Raw genomic sequence first — 20,938 nt, 5'->3', positions numbered from 1 at the left:
ATTTTGGCCCACAGAGTCACGTGAGGTCTTGTTTTTTGTGGGACGAGTTGACGTTTTTATTGGTACTTTTTTTGGGCACATGACATTTTTTGATCGCTTTTTATTCCGATTTTTGTGAGGCAGAATGAACAAAAAACAGCAATTCCTGAATTTCTTTTAGGGGGGGGGCATTTATACCGTTCCGCGTGTGGTAAAATTGATAAAGCAGCTTTATTCTTTGGGTTAGTATGATTACAGCAATACCTCATTTATATCTTTTTTTATATTTTGGCGCTTTTACACAATAAAAACTATTTTATATAAAAAATAATTGTTTTTGCATCGCTTTATTCTGAGATCTATAACCTTTTTATTTTTCTGCTGATGATGCTGTATGGTGGCATTTTTTTTACTGGACGAGATGACGTTTTCAGCGGTACCATGGTTATTTATATCCGTCTTTTTGATCACATTTTATTGCACTTTTTGTTCGGCAGTATGATGATAAAGCATTGTTTTTTGCCTCGTTTTTTATTTTTATTTTTTGCGATGTTCACTGAAGGGATTAACTAATGGGATAGTTTTATAGAGCGGGTTGTTACGGACACGGCAATACCAAATATGTGTACTTTTATTGTTTTCTTTTTTATTTACATAAATAAATAGATTTATTTTTTAAATCTTTTTTTCTTTATTTGGGGATTTTTTAATTTTTTTTTTATACATTCTATTTTTTTTTTTACTTTATAACATTGTCCCAGGGTGGGACATCACTATATTTCATCAGATCGCTGATCTGACACTTTGCATAGCACTGTGTCAGATCAGTGATCTGACAGGCAGTGCAGGAGGCTCAGAGCAGGCGCCGGCAAGCCACCTCAGTGAAGGACCCGAAAGGAGCCCCGTGGCCATTTTGGATCCGGGGACTCCTTCCAGAACACTGGAACAACGCGATCGCATTGCGTTGTTCCGGTGGGAGAGCGCAGGGAGCCCCCGTCCCTGCGCGATGCCCTTCTATGTTGCTGTCACTACTGACAGCTGCATCAGAGGGGTTAAATTCCCACGATTGGCGCTGCCCACATACAGCTGACACCCGCACGCGATCGCCGCGGTGCTCACTGTGAGACCGCGCAATCGTGCCGCCGTACTAGTACTGCGGTTTGTGGGAACTCAGTTCTCGCAAAGCAGTACTAGTACGGCGCATGTCAGGAAGGGGTTAATTAAATCATAGATTAAAAATTCAGCAGAGCAGCCAGAGCCCAAATCCAAACCTAACACCTACTATCAAGATACTGAAAACGACACAAAAGCATTCACATCCTTTTGTAAGAATGCTAGCTAACGTATCTGATTAGTGATGCTAGGACTAAATAAGTAAACTGTCAGTGCAATAAAATGAATGAAAAAGGAAGAAACATTGTGGCTCTCACCCAATTGAAGTGCAGACCCCCTTTTTTGGGATAATAGCTCTACTTGGGTATTTAGGGCAGGAGCGACTGCAGAGAGAAAAAAGACAGAGTGAGGTATGCTTTTACCCGTATGGACATGACCCAGAGAACAGTCTGCACTTTAATTGGGTGAGATCCACAATGTTTCTTCCTTTTTCATTCACTTTATTGCACTGTGACGCTTTACTTATTTAGTCTTAGCATCACTAATCAGATACGTTAGCTAGCATTCTTATGAATGGATGGGAATGTTCTTTTGTGGTTTGTAGTATCTTGATAGTAGGTGTTAGGTGTGGATTTCTTGCATCTCTGCTGTATTTTTAAGCTGCTATTTAATTAAAAGTTAATTTTTAATAGTATCCTCTAGGCTGGATATGTTAGTAATACTGAAGAGGTACCCTGTAAAAGACAGAAACAAGGGCCTTTATTGCTTAACAATGTGACATGACACCTTCAAACCATTCCAGCAAAATCTAAACTCCAATATGACACTTCTTCCCTTCTGAGCTTTCCACTGTACCTCAAAAATAGTTTTTGGCTTTATATATATATGAGGTATTGGTTTACTTAGAAGAAATTGCATAACAAAGTGTACCATTCATTTTCTCTTATTTTCCCTTTTGAAAATTAAAAACTTGGGGGACAAAGCAACATTATAGTAGTAAAGCTGGTAATTTTCCATTTATTCAATCCAATGTTATACAATTCTGTAAATCGCCAGAGGGTTAAAAATGTGATTAGATTAATTTTTCAAGAGGTGTAGTTAGTTTCCAAAATCCGTGTTCGCCAGTTGTTTTCCAACACATTTGGGGTATCAGTGTACTCATTAGAAATTGCACAACAAATTCTATGGTCAAATTTTTCCTGTTACCCTTGTGAAAATGAAAAATTTGGGGCTGAAGCAACATTTTTGCGAGAAAAATATATTTTTCATTTTAACGGTTCAACGTTGTAAAATTCTGTGAAGCAATTGTGGGTTAATGATGCTCACTGCTCCTGTAGATAAGTTTCTTGAGGAGTGTAGTTTCCAAAATGGGGTCACTTATTGGGGGTTTCTACTGTTTAGGCACATCAGGGGCCCTGCAAACACGACATGGTGTCCGTTATCTATTGCAGCCAATTTTGAGCTCCAACAGTCACACGTGCTCCTTCACTTCCGAGCCTTGTTGTGTTCCTAAATAATAGTTTTCCGCCACATATGTGGTATCGTTGTACTCAGGAGAAATTGCACAACAAAATGTATTGTCCAGTTACCCTTGTGAAAATGAAAACTGTGGGGCAAAAAGATTTTTGGGGGAAAAATGAAAATTTTCATTTTTGCTTTAATTCCTGTGAAGCAAATAATAATCTTCTTGAATGTGACTTTGAGAGGTGCAGGTTTTAAAATAGTGTCACTTTTGGGTATTTATTTTCTGCCACATAGGCCCCTCAAAGTCTCTTCAAATGTGATGTGATCCCTGAAAAAAACATTTTGTAAATTTTGTTGGAAAAATGAGAAATTGCTGATAGTTATTACCCTTCTAACAAAAAAAAAATGTTTTAAAATGATGCTAGTGTAAACTAGACATGTCGTAAATGCTATTTATTATCTATTTTGTGTGGTATAATTATCTGGTTTAAGGGCATAAAAATTCAGGTTGCAAATTGCAAAGTTTTAATTTTTTGGCAAATTTTCCTTTATTTTCATAAATAAAAGAAAATCATATCAGCCAAAATTTACCACTAAGATGAAGTACAATGTGTCATGAAAAAACAATCTCAGAATTACAGGGATAAACTGAAGTGTTCCAGAGTTATTATGTCTGAAAGTGACACTGGTCAGGAAGGTGAATATAGTATAGAAATTAACACGGCACTACTGTTTAATGGTGCACAAGTAGGATTTAATCCCCTTCAATGATATGTAAGAAAACTTGGCACTCAGTAGATGAAATTAATTAAATGATTTAATATGCAATCCAACAATAAAGGTTCACAAACGTTTCGGTCTACAATAGACCTTTCTCAGTGTGCCTATTGTCCAATTGAAAAGATATCAGATTGTGCTTTATTCCTGTGGGTCAGGCAGGAAGCGCTGGATTCGGTGTCCAGTACTGGTTCAAACAGACGCAATGAAGGAAGGTGAAAACAGACTTGGGGTGAGGAGGTTAAAGTCTTATTTTCTTTCCTTCTATTAACTTATTAATTCTTTTTATTTTTGCAGTTATTCCTATTGGAGGAAATGCGAGAGAGAAAGTTTGATTCCTTTGCCAGAACTATCCAGAAAGCTTGGAGAAAATATATTGCAAAGAGGAAATATGAGCAGATGCGAGAAGAAGGTAGGAGACAATAACAATGTAAAAACTGAAATTAGAGACAAGATTTTCACTATTGCCAAGGTTTTATCATTATGTATGTTACATTTTAGGTTTGTTTCACATGTAACATAAAAAGCTAATTGTTGATTTTTTAATTTTGGTAGTTTAGGTATATAGGAAAGCATATTAGACTATTCTTTACGTTAAGGCTCGATTAAATGAACGTATTTTCGGTCAGTGTGCTGTCCGCGTATTCAACAGACAGCACACTGGTCCAATATTAACTACTGTGCATACCAAAGTTTTTTCACACAGACCAATAGCATGAAATAGTCTGGTCTGATCTACAGACCAGACAAGGGCATGTCAATAACAGGCAGCTCCTGCTCTTGTCTGCTATGTGAAAGACCACATAGAGCCGGTCATGTCCACAACCTGCCTGTGTTTTAGAATGACTGTCTAAACAGCACCTTTAAGGGGTTGTCTGGTTAAAACTGATAAGTCTGCAGTCACTATGTGTAAATGCAGACTTATGAATCCCCCCAGCGCACGCACTATGCGCTTCGGGAATTCTCCAGTTTCAGACTCGGGAACATAGGCTTTATATGAGTTATACATACTCATGGCCAGTGGTCGTTGCCTTGCTACATACACTTGTATAGAGCCGAGGCCGATGGGCATGTCCGACTAGAGGGTACGGCCTCGCTCCATACAAGTGTATGGAGACTGAGGCCGCACCCTATGCCCGGGGATATGTATAACTCATACATACCCTCCGGTCCCGGGTCTGAGACCGGCGAATCCCCACAGTGCATAGTGCGTACTCTGGGGAGATTCATAAGTCTGTAGTCACAGAGAGTGACGGCAGACTTATCAGTTTTGACTGGACAACCCGTTTAAGGCAACAGGAAGGTATAACCCATGTCCCTGGTAACTTCTGAATTCTTACACTACTCTATATATGCTACAGCTATTAGTAAGGCGGGCTGGGTGAGAGTACAGAGGTTGTAACAATTATGTGGGTACTATGGAATCTGATTCTGTGGGATAAAAGTCTGATATTATTCAGATAAGTCTGAGACCAAAGCAGAGACAAATAAGTGTATTTCACAAAGCAAGAAGTAGAACATAAACAAGCAGAGACTTTCCTGCAATTGTAATGAAATGACAGCACAAAACAGAAATGTCAGCAAACTTAGTAGCGAGGCACGACTGCTCATTCAAAAAAGTCCAACAGTAATATGCAGAAAGAGTGCGACCGGCACTTATACGTGGAAGTCTAGCAGTGGTATGCAAACAAGAGTGCGACTCGCACTTATACGTGGAAGTCCAGCAGTAGTATGCAGCAAGAGAGCGATGGGCACTCATAAGTGGAAGTCCAACAGTAGTATGCAAACTAGAGTGCGATGTACACTTATACGTGGAAGTCCAGAACTATGCACATAGAGGAGATGACACCTTTCATGGAAGTCCAGAAATATATAGGTGGAGCATAACAGGGAGTAGGTCCTTAAATGTACCTATTGGGCTGAGAAGTCCCTCTCAAGTTCCACAAAGCAGCCCGTAACAGAACATAGTCTCAGAAGTCAGGACAGCAGGTAACCCCAGCCAGGATCCGGAAGGAGCTTAGAAGACTGAAGGCAACTGGAAGTGGTGAGGCGGAGCACCGAGTAACGAGCAGCAGCAGGAACTCCAGACGCAAGTCAGGAGGAAGCTCAGAAGCAAACAGCAGCAAAATACTCAGGCAAGGAGGATCTCCCGACCTGGACTTAAATAGCAGGGCAGACAGGAAGTACCAGACTCCATTTTGGACAAGGGCAAAACAGGCTCCATGGAAACATCCGGAATCCTTACAGAGGTATATCTAGGTCTTCTTGCAAGAATTCAGTTTGGTGCCCCTTCCCCCCAAGCACATATGGGATTTGCACACTTAGTCACGTGCCGATGAGCTTCTCTCCCTAATTCAATGTTTAGTGAAAAGCAGAAAACCTGGAGAAAAGCTTGTTGTCACGTGAACGTAAGTATGAAAATCACATATGAGTGAAGTGGCCATGTGATGACTTGCATACCACTGCTTGAACCTGCAGAGATGAATCATGACTGTGAGGATATAACAGGCAGTTAGGATTGGCAGCAGGGACTTCATTTTATTATTAAAGGGCTTGCCGAGGTTTGAGATGAAAGTCTGCAGTCACTCTATGTGACTGGATTCTCACAGTGCATGCACTGCACACTGTTAAGATTCTCCCTTTCACAAGTATGTGATTTGTATACTTCTGCCACATTCTGGCTATACTTGTCTGGCATCACTCATTTCATTTTCATTGAGTGAGGCCACACATGTCTAGTCAGCAGGTGACAGTGCAGCACCCCAGGTGACCGTTTGCTGCAGTGATGTTGCTTTCCTTTCGGGGAGGGTAATGTCATGCTCAGAGGCAATGGAGTTCTCTTCACCAGGTAAGGCACCCACACACAGCACATTCCAAATCCAGGCCAGGAGGGGAAGCTCAGGACCCGGATTCAGGGGAGCTTCCCTAAGCTATATGTGTCCTGACCTGGAGGAGGAGTTAGGCAGTCTGGGAGAGACAGTGGACGGAGACAGTAGTCTCCAGGAAGTCTGGAACTGAGAGCAGACAGAGAGGCCTAGCAGCCACGAGGGAGCTGCAGCCTCTGGAAGGAGTGAGAGAACCTGAAGAGTTGTATGTGGTGGAGCTACAGAGGAAAGGAGCAAAGGAGAAAGGGCTCAGAAGTGAACAGCGGAAGGACACCCTCAGAGCCAGAGTGCAGTGCCGGGTACCGGGAGCCCGAGGCTTTTGTGGGACTCTTAAGACACAGAGCAGAACCGGAGGGAAGAGAATTGTATGTAATTGGCCCGCACCACACCTGAGACGCAGCAGTACCTAAGGAGCCCGGGGCATGATAGAGTCCCTGTACAACGGCTCAAGCTGCCCGTCATGCAGGTTCTTGTCTCAGGACAGGGGGAATAGAGGACTCTGCAGAAAGCTTCAGGTAGCAGGGACTTCACTTTAGCAAGCGCTAGTTGGAAAGGCTCACTGACCTCAACTGGGAAGGAGATTCTCCCATTGCCTCTAAGCCGGCAGGACCACCATCACCCGTGCCTGGTACCCTGGACTGTGGCCTGCTAACTACAGTAAACCAGGTAAAGACTTACAACTTGTGTCCTTTACTCATTTTACCGGCCTACACCATCATCGCCATAAACTTCAGGACCTCTGGGGACCCCGCTTCACTTGTGGGAAGCGTTACCATCATTGCTGCAATAACATCCCCCAGAGGACCCATTTAATGCAGTGTCGGTCTCACTATTGACCGAACACCACAGGTGGCGTCACAACAGACTTATTCACAATTTCCCTTTAAAGACCTTTCCCCTTTAATTGGATGCTCAGGGCCACGGACCGGGTCGCAGCCACCGTGACATCCCCTTTGATAGCCGATCGGACCCATTACCGAGTACCCCACTGCCCTGCAGAGCACTCCAACAGCATATATGCAAATCGCTGGCTCCAGAAAATCCTTACAGTCTGCAGTGCGCATTGTAAGTATTCAGAGGGCAGCAGTCACATAGAATGGCCGCAGACGCATCACAAACCTGGACAGCCCCTTTAATGCTCCTAACATAAATAAAAATATGAGAATTAGTCAGTATCACAAATAACATTTACATCCAGGTACCTGATAGATGATGTTGTCTCTGGAGTAGTTCTCTTTCTTTTCTTCATCTTGTCCAGGCACCATGATGAGTTTTCACATCCACAGCCAGCTCTGCAGACTTCCATCTTCTCTGGTCTTCTGCAGCACATCCCACACGATACCCTTAAAAATAGCAGTGTCATTATAATGCTCCTGAATAAAAATATCTTCCCTAAGCTGAGCCCCTGAATAACTGCCCCTCACTATATTCCCTGCACAAAATATGACCCCCACACTGTCCCCATTATGGTACATGCCCTCCACACTGCCCTCTCCTTTCCATATTGGGCCCCCTCTTTGCACTGTATCCCCCCTATAGGGCCCAGTCTCGATACTGTGCCCCCTTACCACACTCCTCCCTCCTTGACTATCCCTTCCTCGCTTTGCCCTTACACTGTCCTCCCATGCTACCCCACACACACACCCTACTCAGTCTTTATTCTGTGCTCACTCACACTTTTCTCCTCCCACACTGTTTCCTTGCACTATTCCCCTCAATAGTCTCCACATACATTTCCCCTTCCCTCCTAGTACATTTACCCTCTCATTTTCCTTACTGCCTCCTCACACATCCCCCAGACTCCCTATAGTGTCCGCACCCATCTCATCACCTTCGCTTCTCACACCCATTCATCATACTGTTTCTGCACCCACTGTGCCTCCTTGTTACCCAAATTTGTGTCCTCAAATCTTCCCCATTACACTAAATGTCCCCCAGCCCCTTTACAGTAAATCTCACCCACAAAGTAAATCACCCCCAGCCCCATTACACTAAATCTCACCCATACATAAAAATACCACCCCACACAGTACATCTCCCCCAGCCCCGTTACACTAAATCTCCCCCATACACAGTAAATCCCCCCCACACACAGTAAATCTCCTCCAGTCCCATTACAGTAAATCTCACCCACACAGTAAATATCACCACACACAATAAATCTCCCCATCTCCCCCAGCCCCGTTACACTAAATCTCCCCTCCACACACAGTAAATCTCCCCCAGTCTCAGTTACACTAAATATCCCCCACTCAGTAAATACTCCACACAGGAAATGCCCCCCCAGCCCATTACATTAAATCTCTCCCACACAGTAAATCTCCCCAAGCCCTGTTTCACTAAATCGCCCCTACACAGTAAATATCCCACACACAGGAAATACACCCCACACAGGACATACCCCCCAGCCCCGATACACTAAGTCTCCCCCACACAGGAAATACCCCCTACATAGAAAATACCCCCCCACAGACAGTAAATCTCCCCCAGCCCAGTTACACTAAATCTCCAGATGCAGTAAATACCTCTATACCATAAATACCCACACACAGAATATATACCCCACACACAGAGTATATACCCCCATACAGAGTATCTGACCTCTCACAAACAGAGTGTATACCACCGCACACAGAGTATATACTCCCACACACAGTAAATACCCCCCCACACACAGTAAATACCCCCACATACACACAGTAAATACCCCTTCACAAAGTATATATCCCCCCACACAGTAAATACCCCACACACAGTAAATACCCCCCTCAGAGTATATACCCCACACACATGTGCAGTAAATACCCCCTCAGAGTAGATACCCACACAGAGTAAATACCCCCCACACACAGTAAATACTCCATCAGAGTATATATCCCCCAAACGCACAGTAAGTACTCACAAACGGAGTATATACCCCCACACACAGTAAATACCCCCTCACAGAGTATATACCCTACACACACAGTAAATACTCCATCACAGAGTATATATCCCCCAAACGCACAGTAAATACCCACTCACAGAGTATATACCCCCACACACAGTAAATACCCCCTCACAGAGTATATACCCCACACACACAGTAAATACCCCAACGCACAGAGTATATACCTACTGTGAGGCAGTGACCCTTATTACAGCTAGGGGCTGCTGTTTGGGCTCCCCAGAATGCACATGGAGGCGTAGTGAGGCCATGAGGGGGTATTGCAGTTGCAGGTGTAGCTGTGATTGCAATGGTGAAGCAGTGACTGATGTCACAGGTAGGGGTCGCTGTGTGTTCTCCCAGGTTGTGCATGGAGACGTATGAAGTCCATAGGTGTCATGATCTCAATGGCAAGAGATCATAGCATCAGCATATATAGGAACTAGCTCTTGGAAGATGGAAACTGAGCTGACCATGAACTAAACCTAACACACAACTAGCAGTGGCCGGGTAGCATGCCTACGTTGATTCTAGATGCCCAGCACCAGCCGGAGGACTAAATAAAACTAGCAGAGGAAAATATTAGTCCTAGCTCACCTCTAGAGAAATACCCCGAAAGGAGACAGAGGCCCCCCACATGTATTGGCGGTGAATCAAGATGAAATAACAAACATAGTATGAAAATAGGTTTAGCAAATTTGAGGTCCACTTACTACATAGCAGAAGACAGGAAGGACACTTTCATGGTCAGCTAAAAACCCTATCAAAACACCATCCAGAAATTACTTTAAAACTCTGGCATTAACTCATAACACCAGAGTGGCAATTCCTGTTCTCAAGAGCTTTCCAGACACAGTAACGAAACTACAGCTGTGAACTGGAACAAAAATGCAAAAACAAACATGGACAAGAGTCCAACTTATCTAGTAGTTGTCTAGGAGCAGGAACAAGCACAGAGAGGCTTCTGATAACATTGTTGACCGGCAAGCAACTAACAGAGCAGCAAGGTTATATAGCGACTCCCACATCTTGATGGGAACAGGTGAACAGAGAAGATGAAGACACCAGTTCAATTCCACCAGTAGCCACCGGGGGAGCCCAGAATCCGAATTCACAACAGTACCCCCCCCTCAAGGAGGGGGCACCGAACCCTCACCAGAACCACCAGGGCGATCAGGATGGGCCCTATGAAAGGCACGAACCAGATCAGAGGCATGAACATCAGATGCATTCACCCAAGAATTATCCTCCTGGCCGTATCCCTTCCACTTGACCAGATACTGGAGTCTCCGTCTGGAAACACGAGAGTCTAAGATTTTCTCCACAACGTACTCCAACTCACCCTCAACCAACACCGGAGCAGGAGGCTCAACGGAAGGCACAACCGGTACCTCATACCTGCGCAATAATGACCGATGAAAAACGTTATGAATAGAAAAGGATGCAGGGAGGTCCAAACGGAAGGAAACAGGGTTAAGAATCTCCAATATCTTATACGGGCCGATGAACCGAGGCTTAAACTTAGGAGAAGAGACCCTCATAGGGACAAAACGAGAAGACAACCACACCAAGTCCCCAACACGAAGACGAGGACCAACACGACGACGGCGGTTAGCAAAAAGCTGAGTCTTCTCCTGGGACAACCTCAAATTGTCCACCACCTGCCCCCAGATCTGATGCAATCTCTCCACCACAGCATCCACTCCAGGACAATCCGAAGATTCCACCTGACCAGAGGAAAATCGAGGATGAAACCCCGAATTACAGAAAAACGGGGACACCAAAGTGGCAGAGCTGGCCCGATTATTGAGAGCGAACTCCGCCAATGGCAAAAAAGCAACCCAATCATCCTGGTCAGCAGACACAAAACACCTCAGATATGTCTCCAGGGTCTGATTAATCCGCTCAGTCTGGCCATTCGTCTGAGGATGGAAAGCGGACGAAAAAGATAAATCTATGCCCATCCTAGCACAGAATGCCCGCCAAAATCTAGACACGAATTGGGTCCCTCTGTCAGAAACGATATTCTCAGGAATACCATGCAAACGAACAACATTTTGAAAAAACAGAGGAACCAACTCGGAAGAAGAAGGCAACTTGGGCAGAGGAACCAAATGGACCATCTTAGAGAAACGGTCACACACCACCCAGATGACAGACATCTTCTGAGAAACAGGCAGATCTGAAATAAAATCCATCGAGATGTGCGTCCAAGGCCTCTTAGGAATAGGCAAGGGCAACAACAATCCACTAGCCCGAGAACAACAAGGCTTGGCCCGAGCACAAACGTCACAAGACTGCACAAAGCCTCGCACATCTCGTGACAGGGAAGGCCACCAGAAGGACCTTGCCACCAAATCCCTGGTACCAAAAATGCCAGGATGACCTGCCAACGCAGAAGAATGAACCTCAGAGATGACTCTACTGGTCCAATCATCAGGAACAAACAGTTTATCAGGTGGGCAACGATCAGGTCTATCCGCCTGAAACTCCTGCAAGGCCCGCCGCAGGTCTGGAGAAACGGCTGACAATACCACTCCATCCTTAAGGATACCTGTGGGCTCAGAGTTACCAGGCGAGTCAGGCTCAAAACTCCTAGAAAGGGCATCCGCCTTAACATTCTTAGAACCCGGTAGGTATGACACCACAAAATTAAACCGAGAGAAAAATAATGACCAGCGCGCCTGTCTAGGATTCAGGCGCCTGGCGGTCTCAAGATAAACCAAATTTTTGTGGTCAGTCAATACCACCACCTGATGTCTGGCCCCCTCAAGCCAATGGCGCCACTCCTCAAAAGCCCACTTCATGGCCAAAAGCTCCCGATTCCCAACATCATAATTCCGCTCAGCGGGCGAAAATTTACGGGAAAAGAAGGCACAAGGCCTCATCACGGAGCAGTCAGAACTTTTCTGCGACAACACTGCCCCAGCTCCGATCTCAGAAGCGTCGACCTCAACCTGAAAAGGTAGAGCAACATCAGGCTGACGCAACACAGGGGCAGAGGAAAAACGGCGCTTAAGCTCCCGAAAGGCCTCCACAGCATCAGGGGACCAATCAGCAACATCAGCACCCTTCTTAGTCAAATCGGTCAATGGCTTAGCAATATCCGAAAAACCAGCAATAAATCGACGATAAAAGTTAGCAAAGCCCAAAAATTTCTGAAGACTCTTAAGAGAAGAGGGCTGCGTCCAATCACAAATAGCTTGAACCTTGACAGGATCCATTTCAATGGAAGAGGGGGAAAAAATATATCCCAAAAAGGAAATCCTCTGTACCCCAAAAACACACTTAGAACCCTTCACACACAAAGAATTAGACCGCAAAACCTGAAAAACCCTCCTGACTTGCTGGACATGAGAGTCCCAGTCATCCGAAAAAATCAGAATATCATCCAGATACACAATCATAAATTTATCCAAATAATCGCGAAAAATATCATGCATAAAGGACTGGAAAACTGACGGAGCATTTGAAAGACCAAAAGGCATCACTAAATACTCAAAGTGGCCCTCGGGCGTATTAAATGCGGTTTTCCACTCATCCCCCTGCCTGATTCGCACCAAATTATACGCCCCACGAAGGTCAATCTTAGAGAACCACTTGGCCCCCTTTATGCGAGCAAACAAATCAGTCAGCAACGGCAATGGGTATTGATATTTAACAGTGATTTTATTCAAAAGCCGATAATCAATACATGGTCTCAAAGAGCCGTCTTTTTTTGACACAAAGAAAAAACCGGCTCCTAAGGGAGATGACGATGGACGAATATGTCCCTTTTCCAAGGACTCCTTTATATATTCACGCATAGCAGCATGTTCAGGCACAGACAGATTAAATAAACGACCCTTTGGGTATTTACTACCCGGGATTAAATCTATGGCACAATCGCACTCTCGGTGCGGAGGTAACGAACCAAGCTTGGATTCTTCAAAGACGTCACGATAGTCAGACAGGAACTCAGGAATTTCAGAGGGAATAGATGATGAAATGGAAACCACAGGTACATCCCCATGAGCCCCCTTACATCCCCAGCTCAACACAGACATAGCTTTCCAGTCGAGGACTGGGTTGTGAGATTGCAGCCAAGGCAATCCTAGCACCAAATCATCATGTAGATTATACAGCACCAGAAAGCGAATAATCTCCTGGTGATCCGGATTAATACGCATAGTTACTTGTGTCCAGTATTGTGGTTTATTATTAGCCAATGGGGTGGAGTCAATCCCCTTCAGAGGAATAGAAGTCTCCAAAGGCTCTAAATCATACCCACAGCGTTTGGCAAAGGACCAATCCATAAGACTCAAAGCGGCGCCAGAGTCGACATAGGCGTCCGTGGTAATAGATGACAAAGAGCAAATCAGGGTCACAGATAGAATAAACTTAGACGGTAAGGTGCAAATGGAAACAGATTTACCAAGCTTTTTAGTGCGCTTAGAGCATGCTGATATAACATGAGTAGAATCACCACAATAGAAACACAACCCATTTTTCCGTCTAAAATTCTGCCGCTCGCTTCGGGACAGAATTCTATCACACTGCATACTCTCTGGCGATTTCTCAGTGGACACCGCCAGATGGTGCACTGGTTTGCGCTCCCGCAAACGCCTATCGATCTGAATAGCCATTGTCATGGACTCATTCAGACCCGCAGGCACAGGGAACCCCACCATAACATCCTTAATGGCATCAGAGAGACCCTCTCTGAAAGTCGCCGCCAGGGCGCACTCATTCCACTGAGTAAGCACAGACCATTTACGGAATCTTTGGCAGTAAATTTCCGCTTCATCTTGCCCCTGAGATAGGGACATCAAAGTTTTTTCTGCCTGAAGCTCCAAATGAGGTTCGTCATAAAGCAACCCCAAGGCCAGAAAAAACGCATCCACATTGAGCAACGCAGGATCCCCTGGTGTCAATGAAAAAGCCCAGTCTTGAGGGTCGCCCCGGAGCAAGGAAATCACAATCCTGACCTGCTGTGCAGGATCTCCGGCAGAGCGAGATTTCAGGGACAAAAATAATTTGCAATTATTTCGAAAATTCTGAAACCCAGATCTATTCCCCGAGAAAAATTCCGGCAAAGGAATTCTCGGCTCAGATACAGGTGCATGACAAACAAAATCTTGCAAATTTTGTACCTTCGTGGCGAGAATATTCAAACCTGCAGTTACACTCTGAAGATCCATTGCAAACAGGTGAACACAGAGCCATTCAAAGGAGAGAAAAAAAAAATAAAAATTTCAGCAGACTACTTATTTCTCTCCTTTCTCAGCCAAGGATTTTAACCCTTTAGTGGGCCGGTCAAACTGTCATGATCTCAATGGCAAGAGATCATAGCATCAGCATATATAGGAACTAGCTCTTGGAAGATGGAAACTGAGCTGACCATGAACTAAACCTAACACACAACTAGCAGTGGCCGGGTAGCATGCCTACGTTGATTCTAGATGCCCAGCACCAGCCGGAGGACTAAATAAAACTAGCAGAGGAAAATATTAGTCCTAGCTCACCTCTAGAGAAATACCCCGAAAGGAGACAGAGGCCCCCCACATGTATTGGCGGTGAATCAAGATGAAATAACAAACATAGTATGAAAATAGGTTTAGCAAATTTGAGGTCCACTTACTACATAGCAGAAGACAGGAAGGACACTTTCATGGTCAGCTAAAAACCCTATCAAAACACCATCCAGAAATTACTTTAAAACTCTGGCATTAACTCATAACACCAGAGTGGCAATTCCTGTTCTCAAGAGCTTTCCAGACACAGTAACGAAACTACAGCTGTGAACTGGAACAAAAATGCAAAAACAAACATGGACAAGAGTCCAACTTATCTAGTAGTTGTCTAGGAGCAGGAACAAGCACAGAGAGGCTTCTGATAACATTGTTGACCGGCAAGCAACTAACAGAGCAGCAAGGTTATATAGCGACTCCCACATCTTGATGGGAACAGGTGAACAGAGAAGATGAAGACACCAGTTCAATTCCACCAGTAGCCACCGGGGGAGCCCAGAATCCGAATTCACAACACATAGGTGTGCATGGCAGTCATGGGCATAGCGGTGACTGCAATGCAGGTTAAATGTAATAATAAATAAGGTTAGTCTTGGACATAATGTTTGTCCAAGACAGATTTAGGGAAAACCTGCTCTGGGTTTTGTGTTATGAAACTGACTGCAGTATGTTATTGCTGCAGTCCGTTTCATTTCAGGTGCGGGTTTTCCATGTGGCAGGAAGCCACAGATTTGTTTGTTAAAAACCCTGCAGTAAAAGGTATGGGTGTGTCAGGTGTCAGGTTCAGAGTCAGTATCCGACTGGTGTTTGGAGGACAGAGCAAGAGGCTCTGTGGAGATTTGTCAGTGTGTGGTGACACAGGACAGAGCGGAGCCAAGCAGCCAGGGGAGCTGAGATGCCTGGCATCCACAGCTAACACAGCGCTGCCGCCACCCACGGGAACTGGTCAGAGGAGGTCCAGCATGTTTAGAGTTGCGAGTAAAAGCTGTGTGAGTAAAGAGACTGATACAGCAGTGAAGGACACCCACGGGAAATAGTCAGAGGAGGACTGGCGTGTGTAGTGACTGCAACATATGAAGCTGTGTGTGTAAGAGACTTGGTCACGACCTGCAGTCGCCCCACGGAAACTGGGCAAAGAGAAGCCCGGTGTGTGTAGGGACTGTGACTTGGAAGAGGCCGTGCATTATACAGTGCAATGTTTATGTGAACTAAACATGAATTCTATGCACTTGTGAGAAATGGACTGTGTGAAGTAACACAATAAAGGAACGTTATGTGTTTGAACTTTGTGGGTCACTGCCTCTTCACTGCGTATGGGTGCTACCGCAGCACTACAATACACACACAGTAAAAACCCCCTCACAAAGTATACACACCCATACAGTAAATACCCTCACAGAGTATATACCCCCACACACAGTAAATACCCCCCAGAGTATATACCCCCACTTACACAGTAAATACCCCCTCACAGAGTATACAGTATACCCCCACACACAGTAAATACCCCACACAGAATATATATGCCCCTCACACACACAGTAAATACCCCTTCACAGAGTATATACCCCACACACAGTAAATACCGCCTCACAGAGTATATACCCCCCACTCACAGTAAATACCCCTACATAGAGTATATACCCCCATGCACACAGTAAATACATTCACACACAGAGTTTATACCTCCACACACACAATAAATACCCACACACACACAGTAAATGCCTACGTCACAGAGTATATACCCCCACGCACACAGTAAATACCTTCACACACGGAGTTTATACCCCCACACACACACACAATACCCCCACACACAGTAAATGCCCACGTCACAGAGTATATACTCCCCACACACAGAAAATCTCCCCCTTCTCCCCGTTACATTTAATCTTCGGTGTCTTAAGCTCCAGTGTGGAGCACTTACCACCAATGCTATTCGAGTGACGTCAGCAGCGTGATCACATGACCTGATCATGCTGCTGACATCGCTCTGACCGCACAGCTTCAATTGTACTCGCGCCTGAAAAACACAATTACAATTGATCACTGGAATCTAGGAGCCGGCGTGTTGCATGTTCTGGGAACCAGCTGTCAGCTTGACAGACTGCTCAGAAGACAGTCGACTCCTTGTCTGGGGGTGGCAGAATGCAGCCTCCAGGGGAGACACTTTGGACTGCCGCATCAGGCGGCTCGACTGCACCCCCTGATGGCTCCACCCGGGGCATGTGCCCCGGTTTACCCCTCTAGATACGCCTCTGTGAGAGTAATGTTAACTTATTACTACACTGCTTTTGTGAGTTGTCTCATTCTCTTGCTGGAGCACTAATTTTTATATAAATGATTATACGGCCACTGTCACAAAAATACACTGGCCTCATCAGGTCTGAGAGACCTATTTATTAAATGTATTGTTCTGGATTAGAAAAACTGCCTGCCTTCAGCAAAAAAAAAATCGCACTACCCCATTTAAAACTTGTGTCTGGTATTGCAGCTCTATTCCATCTAAGTGAATGAAGTATTGAAATACATTGTATCAATGTATTGACTTTCGCTTCATTTTTAGCAGTAAATGATGACTAATTAAAAGTCACTGTATGTAAAATAAATAACAAAATCCTTTCCATTTACCTTTTCTTATTACTGTAGCCTCCAACATTTTGTATGGATTTAAAGAACGACGTAGAAATAGCATTAATCGCAACTTTGTTGGTGACTACCTGGGTATGGAAGATAAACCTGAGCTCCGACAGTTCATGGCAAAGCGAGAACGGATAGACTTTGCTGACTCTATCAATAAATATGACAGACGGTTCAAGGTATGGATGCCAATGCCAAAAGTATCATCCAGTTGCCATGTGTGTAAAGTAGATTATTAGTAGTCTGTTAAAGGAAATGTGGATTTAATACCAACCTTTTCAATAGCAGCAGAAATAGGGGGGCTACAAGCCAGAACCTCTGTTACCTATTGGCATTGGATGCAGCAAATAGCTCTAAAAATGAATGGATACTTATTAGCATCATGCAGTTATTTACATACAGCAATAGGACTTTATCAGTCATGGATCTCTTTTTTTCGTCACATGGATATCATTAATATGTTTATCAGTTCTGTGATTTCCAAAATATACTTTTAATTCCATATTTTTACTTTTACTTCCTTAATATACTTTTACTTCTTAATTTTGAAATTTCAGTGTAATAGATATTATATACAGTATATTTATATATATATTAGAAGGCGGCTGTCGGATGCATAGTGGATGGAAGATATGTATGACAGAGGTGCATGTCCTCTGTGATATATACCTGGAGTAATGCTCTAGTACACATAGTAGTAAGAGGGGTTAATCAAGCCATGACAGGTTGGGAGAGACGGCTGATGACCATATCTCCACCCCAGGGTGTGGTTCACATTGTAAAATGAGGTCTGTTTGTCTCACAGGAGTTAATGTGTGTGGAGGTTTGCAGATCTCCATGACTGTGTACCTTTGCTAAAGGACTAGGAAGCTGGATTTTAACTCAAGCGGGTGAACCCGCACTATTGTATGGACTTGTTAGACCTCTTTCACACTTCCATCTTTCTTTTTCCATCACAATGCGTCGTTTTGTGAAAAAAACGGATCCAGCAAATGTTTCTGCTGGATCCGTTTTTTCTCATAGACTTGTATTAGCGACGGATTGTGACGGATGGCCTTCCGTTTCATCCGTCGTGCACTGGATCCGTCATAAAATCGCTGTCTGTCTGGCGGAGACAACGCACATAGAAACGTTTTTTGTGCACGCCAGAAAATCGCGCAGCGACGGGTCCTGCACCGTCCGTCATTAGTTATAATGGAAGCCTTTGGACGCAGGATCCGTCGCTGTGTGTCAAAAGTTGGAATCCAGCTACTGGATTCGTCTTTCCAAACTGAGCATGCGTGGAAGAATTTCCAGTCAGGGAAATTCTCTCTCGCTCTCTCTCTCTTTTTACTATTGATGCTGCCTATGCAGCATCAATAGTAAAAAGATATAATGCTAAAAATAATTACAAAAAATAAAAGATCTTGATATTCTCACCTCGCGAGGCCGCTACGTCATCGGGTCATTTCGCAAGGCATCACTGGGAAAGGGAGCATCGCGTGCATCACGAGCATCAGGCAGGGACGCCGGAAGGTGAGAATATCAAGATTTTTTTTTTTCTTTAATTATTTTTAACATTATATCTTTTTACTATTGATGCTGCATAGGCAGCATCAATAGTAAAAGTTGGTCACACTTGTCAAACACTATGTTTGACAAGTGTGACCAACCTGTCAATCAGTTTTCCAAGCGATGCTACAGATCGCATGGAAAACGCTACGGATCCGTCAAAAATACGGATCTAGTGCATCCGTTTTTTACAATCTGCACAGGATCCTTCTTTTCAACATTTTGATGGATTGTGACTGATTGTTAAAAACGAAAGTGTGAAAGAGGCCTTACTTTATGTTTCACTTTGTGCCGGACAAAGATTGTATTTGAGTTTTCCTTTTATGCGGTGTGTGAGGACTAAAATAAACCAGCCATACTTTTACATAGAAATAGTTCCTGTGATAACTCATTTCGCTCCCAAGTGAGTAGCATTATTACATTTGGTGTTAAAAGTGCTGGCAGTGTTTCCAGGGAAAACCACTACAGAAGTACTGCATGTTTTGGGTTAAGGTGGCTATTAGCCAGGGAGCAACATCAGACAGCATGGAGGACCTGATTAAACACCTGGTGCAAGCCTAGCAGCAGTAACAGCAACAGCTGCAGAACCAGCAACAGTTTCAACAGCAGCACCAACAACATCAGCAGCAGATTGAATTACTCACAGAGGCAGTTTGTGGCAGATCAGTAGCTCCAGCTCCAAGGTCAGCTGATGATTTCTCTGTATAGAAGCCTTGCAGAAAATGACCCCAGGTGACGGCATAGAGGCCTTTTTAACAGTTTTTAAGAGTCGCCGAAAGCGATAAACTCCTGCCAGAGCAGTGAGTGGAAGTCCTAGTGTCATACTTAATGGGGGAGCCAGGTAGGAGCGGTCCTTTCTCAGGAGAAATAAGGAGAGAAGCATCCTGTTCTGTACCTGAGTAGGAAACTGTCAGCATATGAGAAAAATTATTCCATTGTAGAAAATGAATGCTTGGCCATAAAGTGGGTGGTGGACACATTGTGATACTATCTTTTATGGTGAAAATTTAAATTAGTGTCAGACCATGCCCCACTTAGGTAGATAAGGGAGAGAAAGGGGAAAATGCTCATGTTACCTGCTGGTTTCTAGCACTGAAGGATTTCCACTTCCATGTGAAACATAGAGCCATCTGGGTGTCGACAAAACCTGAGAACGTGTCATGTGAAGGTTCTATTGGCCGAGATGTCACTAAGAAATACTAAGGTATTGCAAGTCCTATCCCACCTGCCAGTTAACCACTCCCACCTCTCACTTCCGAAATCCCCTTGTGCAGCTACCCATCATAGAGGTGCCGTTTAAGAAAATTGCCATGGATTTGGTCGGCCCCCTTGGTAAGTCAGCTTGTGGGCATCAATATATATTGGTTGTCCTTGACTATGCTACCCAGAAGCAGTTGTCCTGAGAAACTCCCGGGGAAAAAGTATCTATGTCCGGACAGGACTACTGAGGGAGACCCTATCCAACCAAGGAACCCCTTCCCCTTTTATGAGTAAGGTGATGAGGACACTGCGTAAGGCCTTGCAAATTACACAACTGAAAATGTCAGTTTACCATGCCCAGACAGATGACCTTGTGGAAAGGTGGGCAGCACGGTGGCGCAGTGGATAGCACAGCAGCCTTGCAGCGTTGGAGTCCTCCTGGGTTCAAGCCCCACTAAGGACAACATCTGCAAAGAGTTTGTATGTTCTCTCCGTGTTTGCGTGGGTTTCCTCCAGGTACTCCGGTTTCCTCCCACATTCCAAAGACATACTGATAGGGAATTTAGATTGTGAGCCCCAACGGGGACAGTGACGATAATGTGTGTGCAACCTGTAAAGCGCTGCAGAATATGTTAGCGCTATATAAAAATAAAGATTATTATTATTATTATTATTATTATTATTATTAATAATAAAACCTTAAAGAGTATGCTTAAGAAAGTTATAGAAAAGGACAGTCGAGACTGGAACTGTCTCCTCCCATATCTATTCTCTACCAGGGAGGTTCCACAGGCTTCTATCACAGGATTCTCTCTGTTTGAACTCCTGTATGGCCAACATATGTGGGATCTCCATGATATAACAAGGGAAACCTGGGAAACCGAGGTCAC

The 20,938-nt window shown here is 44.3% G+C and overlaps 1 protein-coding gene across 1 annotated transcript in view; it reads left to right on the top strand.

Annotated features, from left to right (window-relative positions):
* Window positions 1-20,938, top strand: part of MYO1F (myosin IF) — a 302,201-nt gene that overhangs the window by 232,284 nt on the left and 48,979 nt on the right. Inside the window, exons 20-21 of the mRNA XM_077273492.1 lie at window positions 3,631-3,745; window positions 17,307-17,476. Of these exons, the coding sequence (XP_077129607.1) occupies window positions 3,631-3,745; window positions 17,307-17,476 (285 nt within the window). The remainder of the gene's footprint in view (window positions 1-3,630; window positions 3,746-17,306; window positions 17,477-20,938) is intronic.

This window comes from Ranitomeya variabilis, chromosome 1, assembly GCF_051348905.1.
Source record: "Ranitomeya variabilis isolate aRanVar5 chromosome 1, aRanVar5.hap1, whole genome shotgun sequence".
NCBI classification, from domain to species: Eukaryota; Metazoa; Chordata; class Amphibia; order Anura; family Dendrobatidae; genus Ranitomeya; species Ranitomeya variabilis.
The sequence above is the reverse complement of the archived record's forward strand: the minus strand, read 5'-3'. Positions and strand labels throughout refer to the sequence as shown.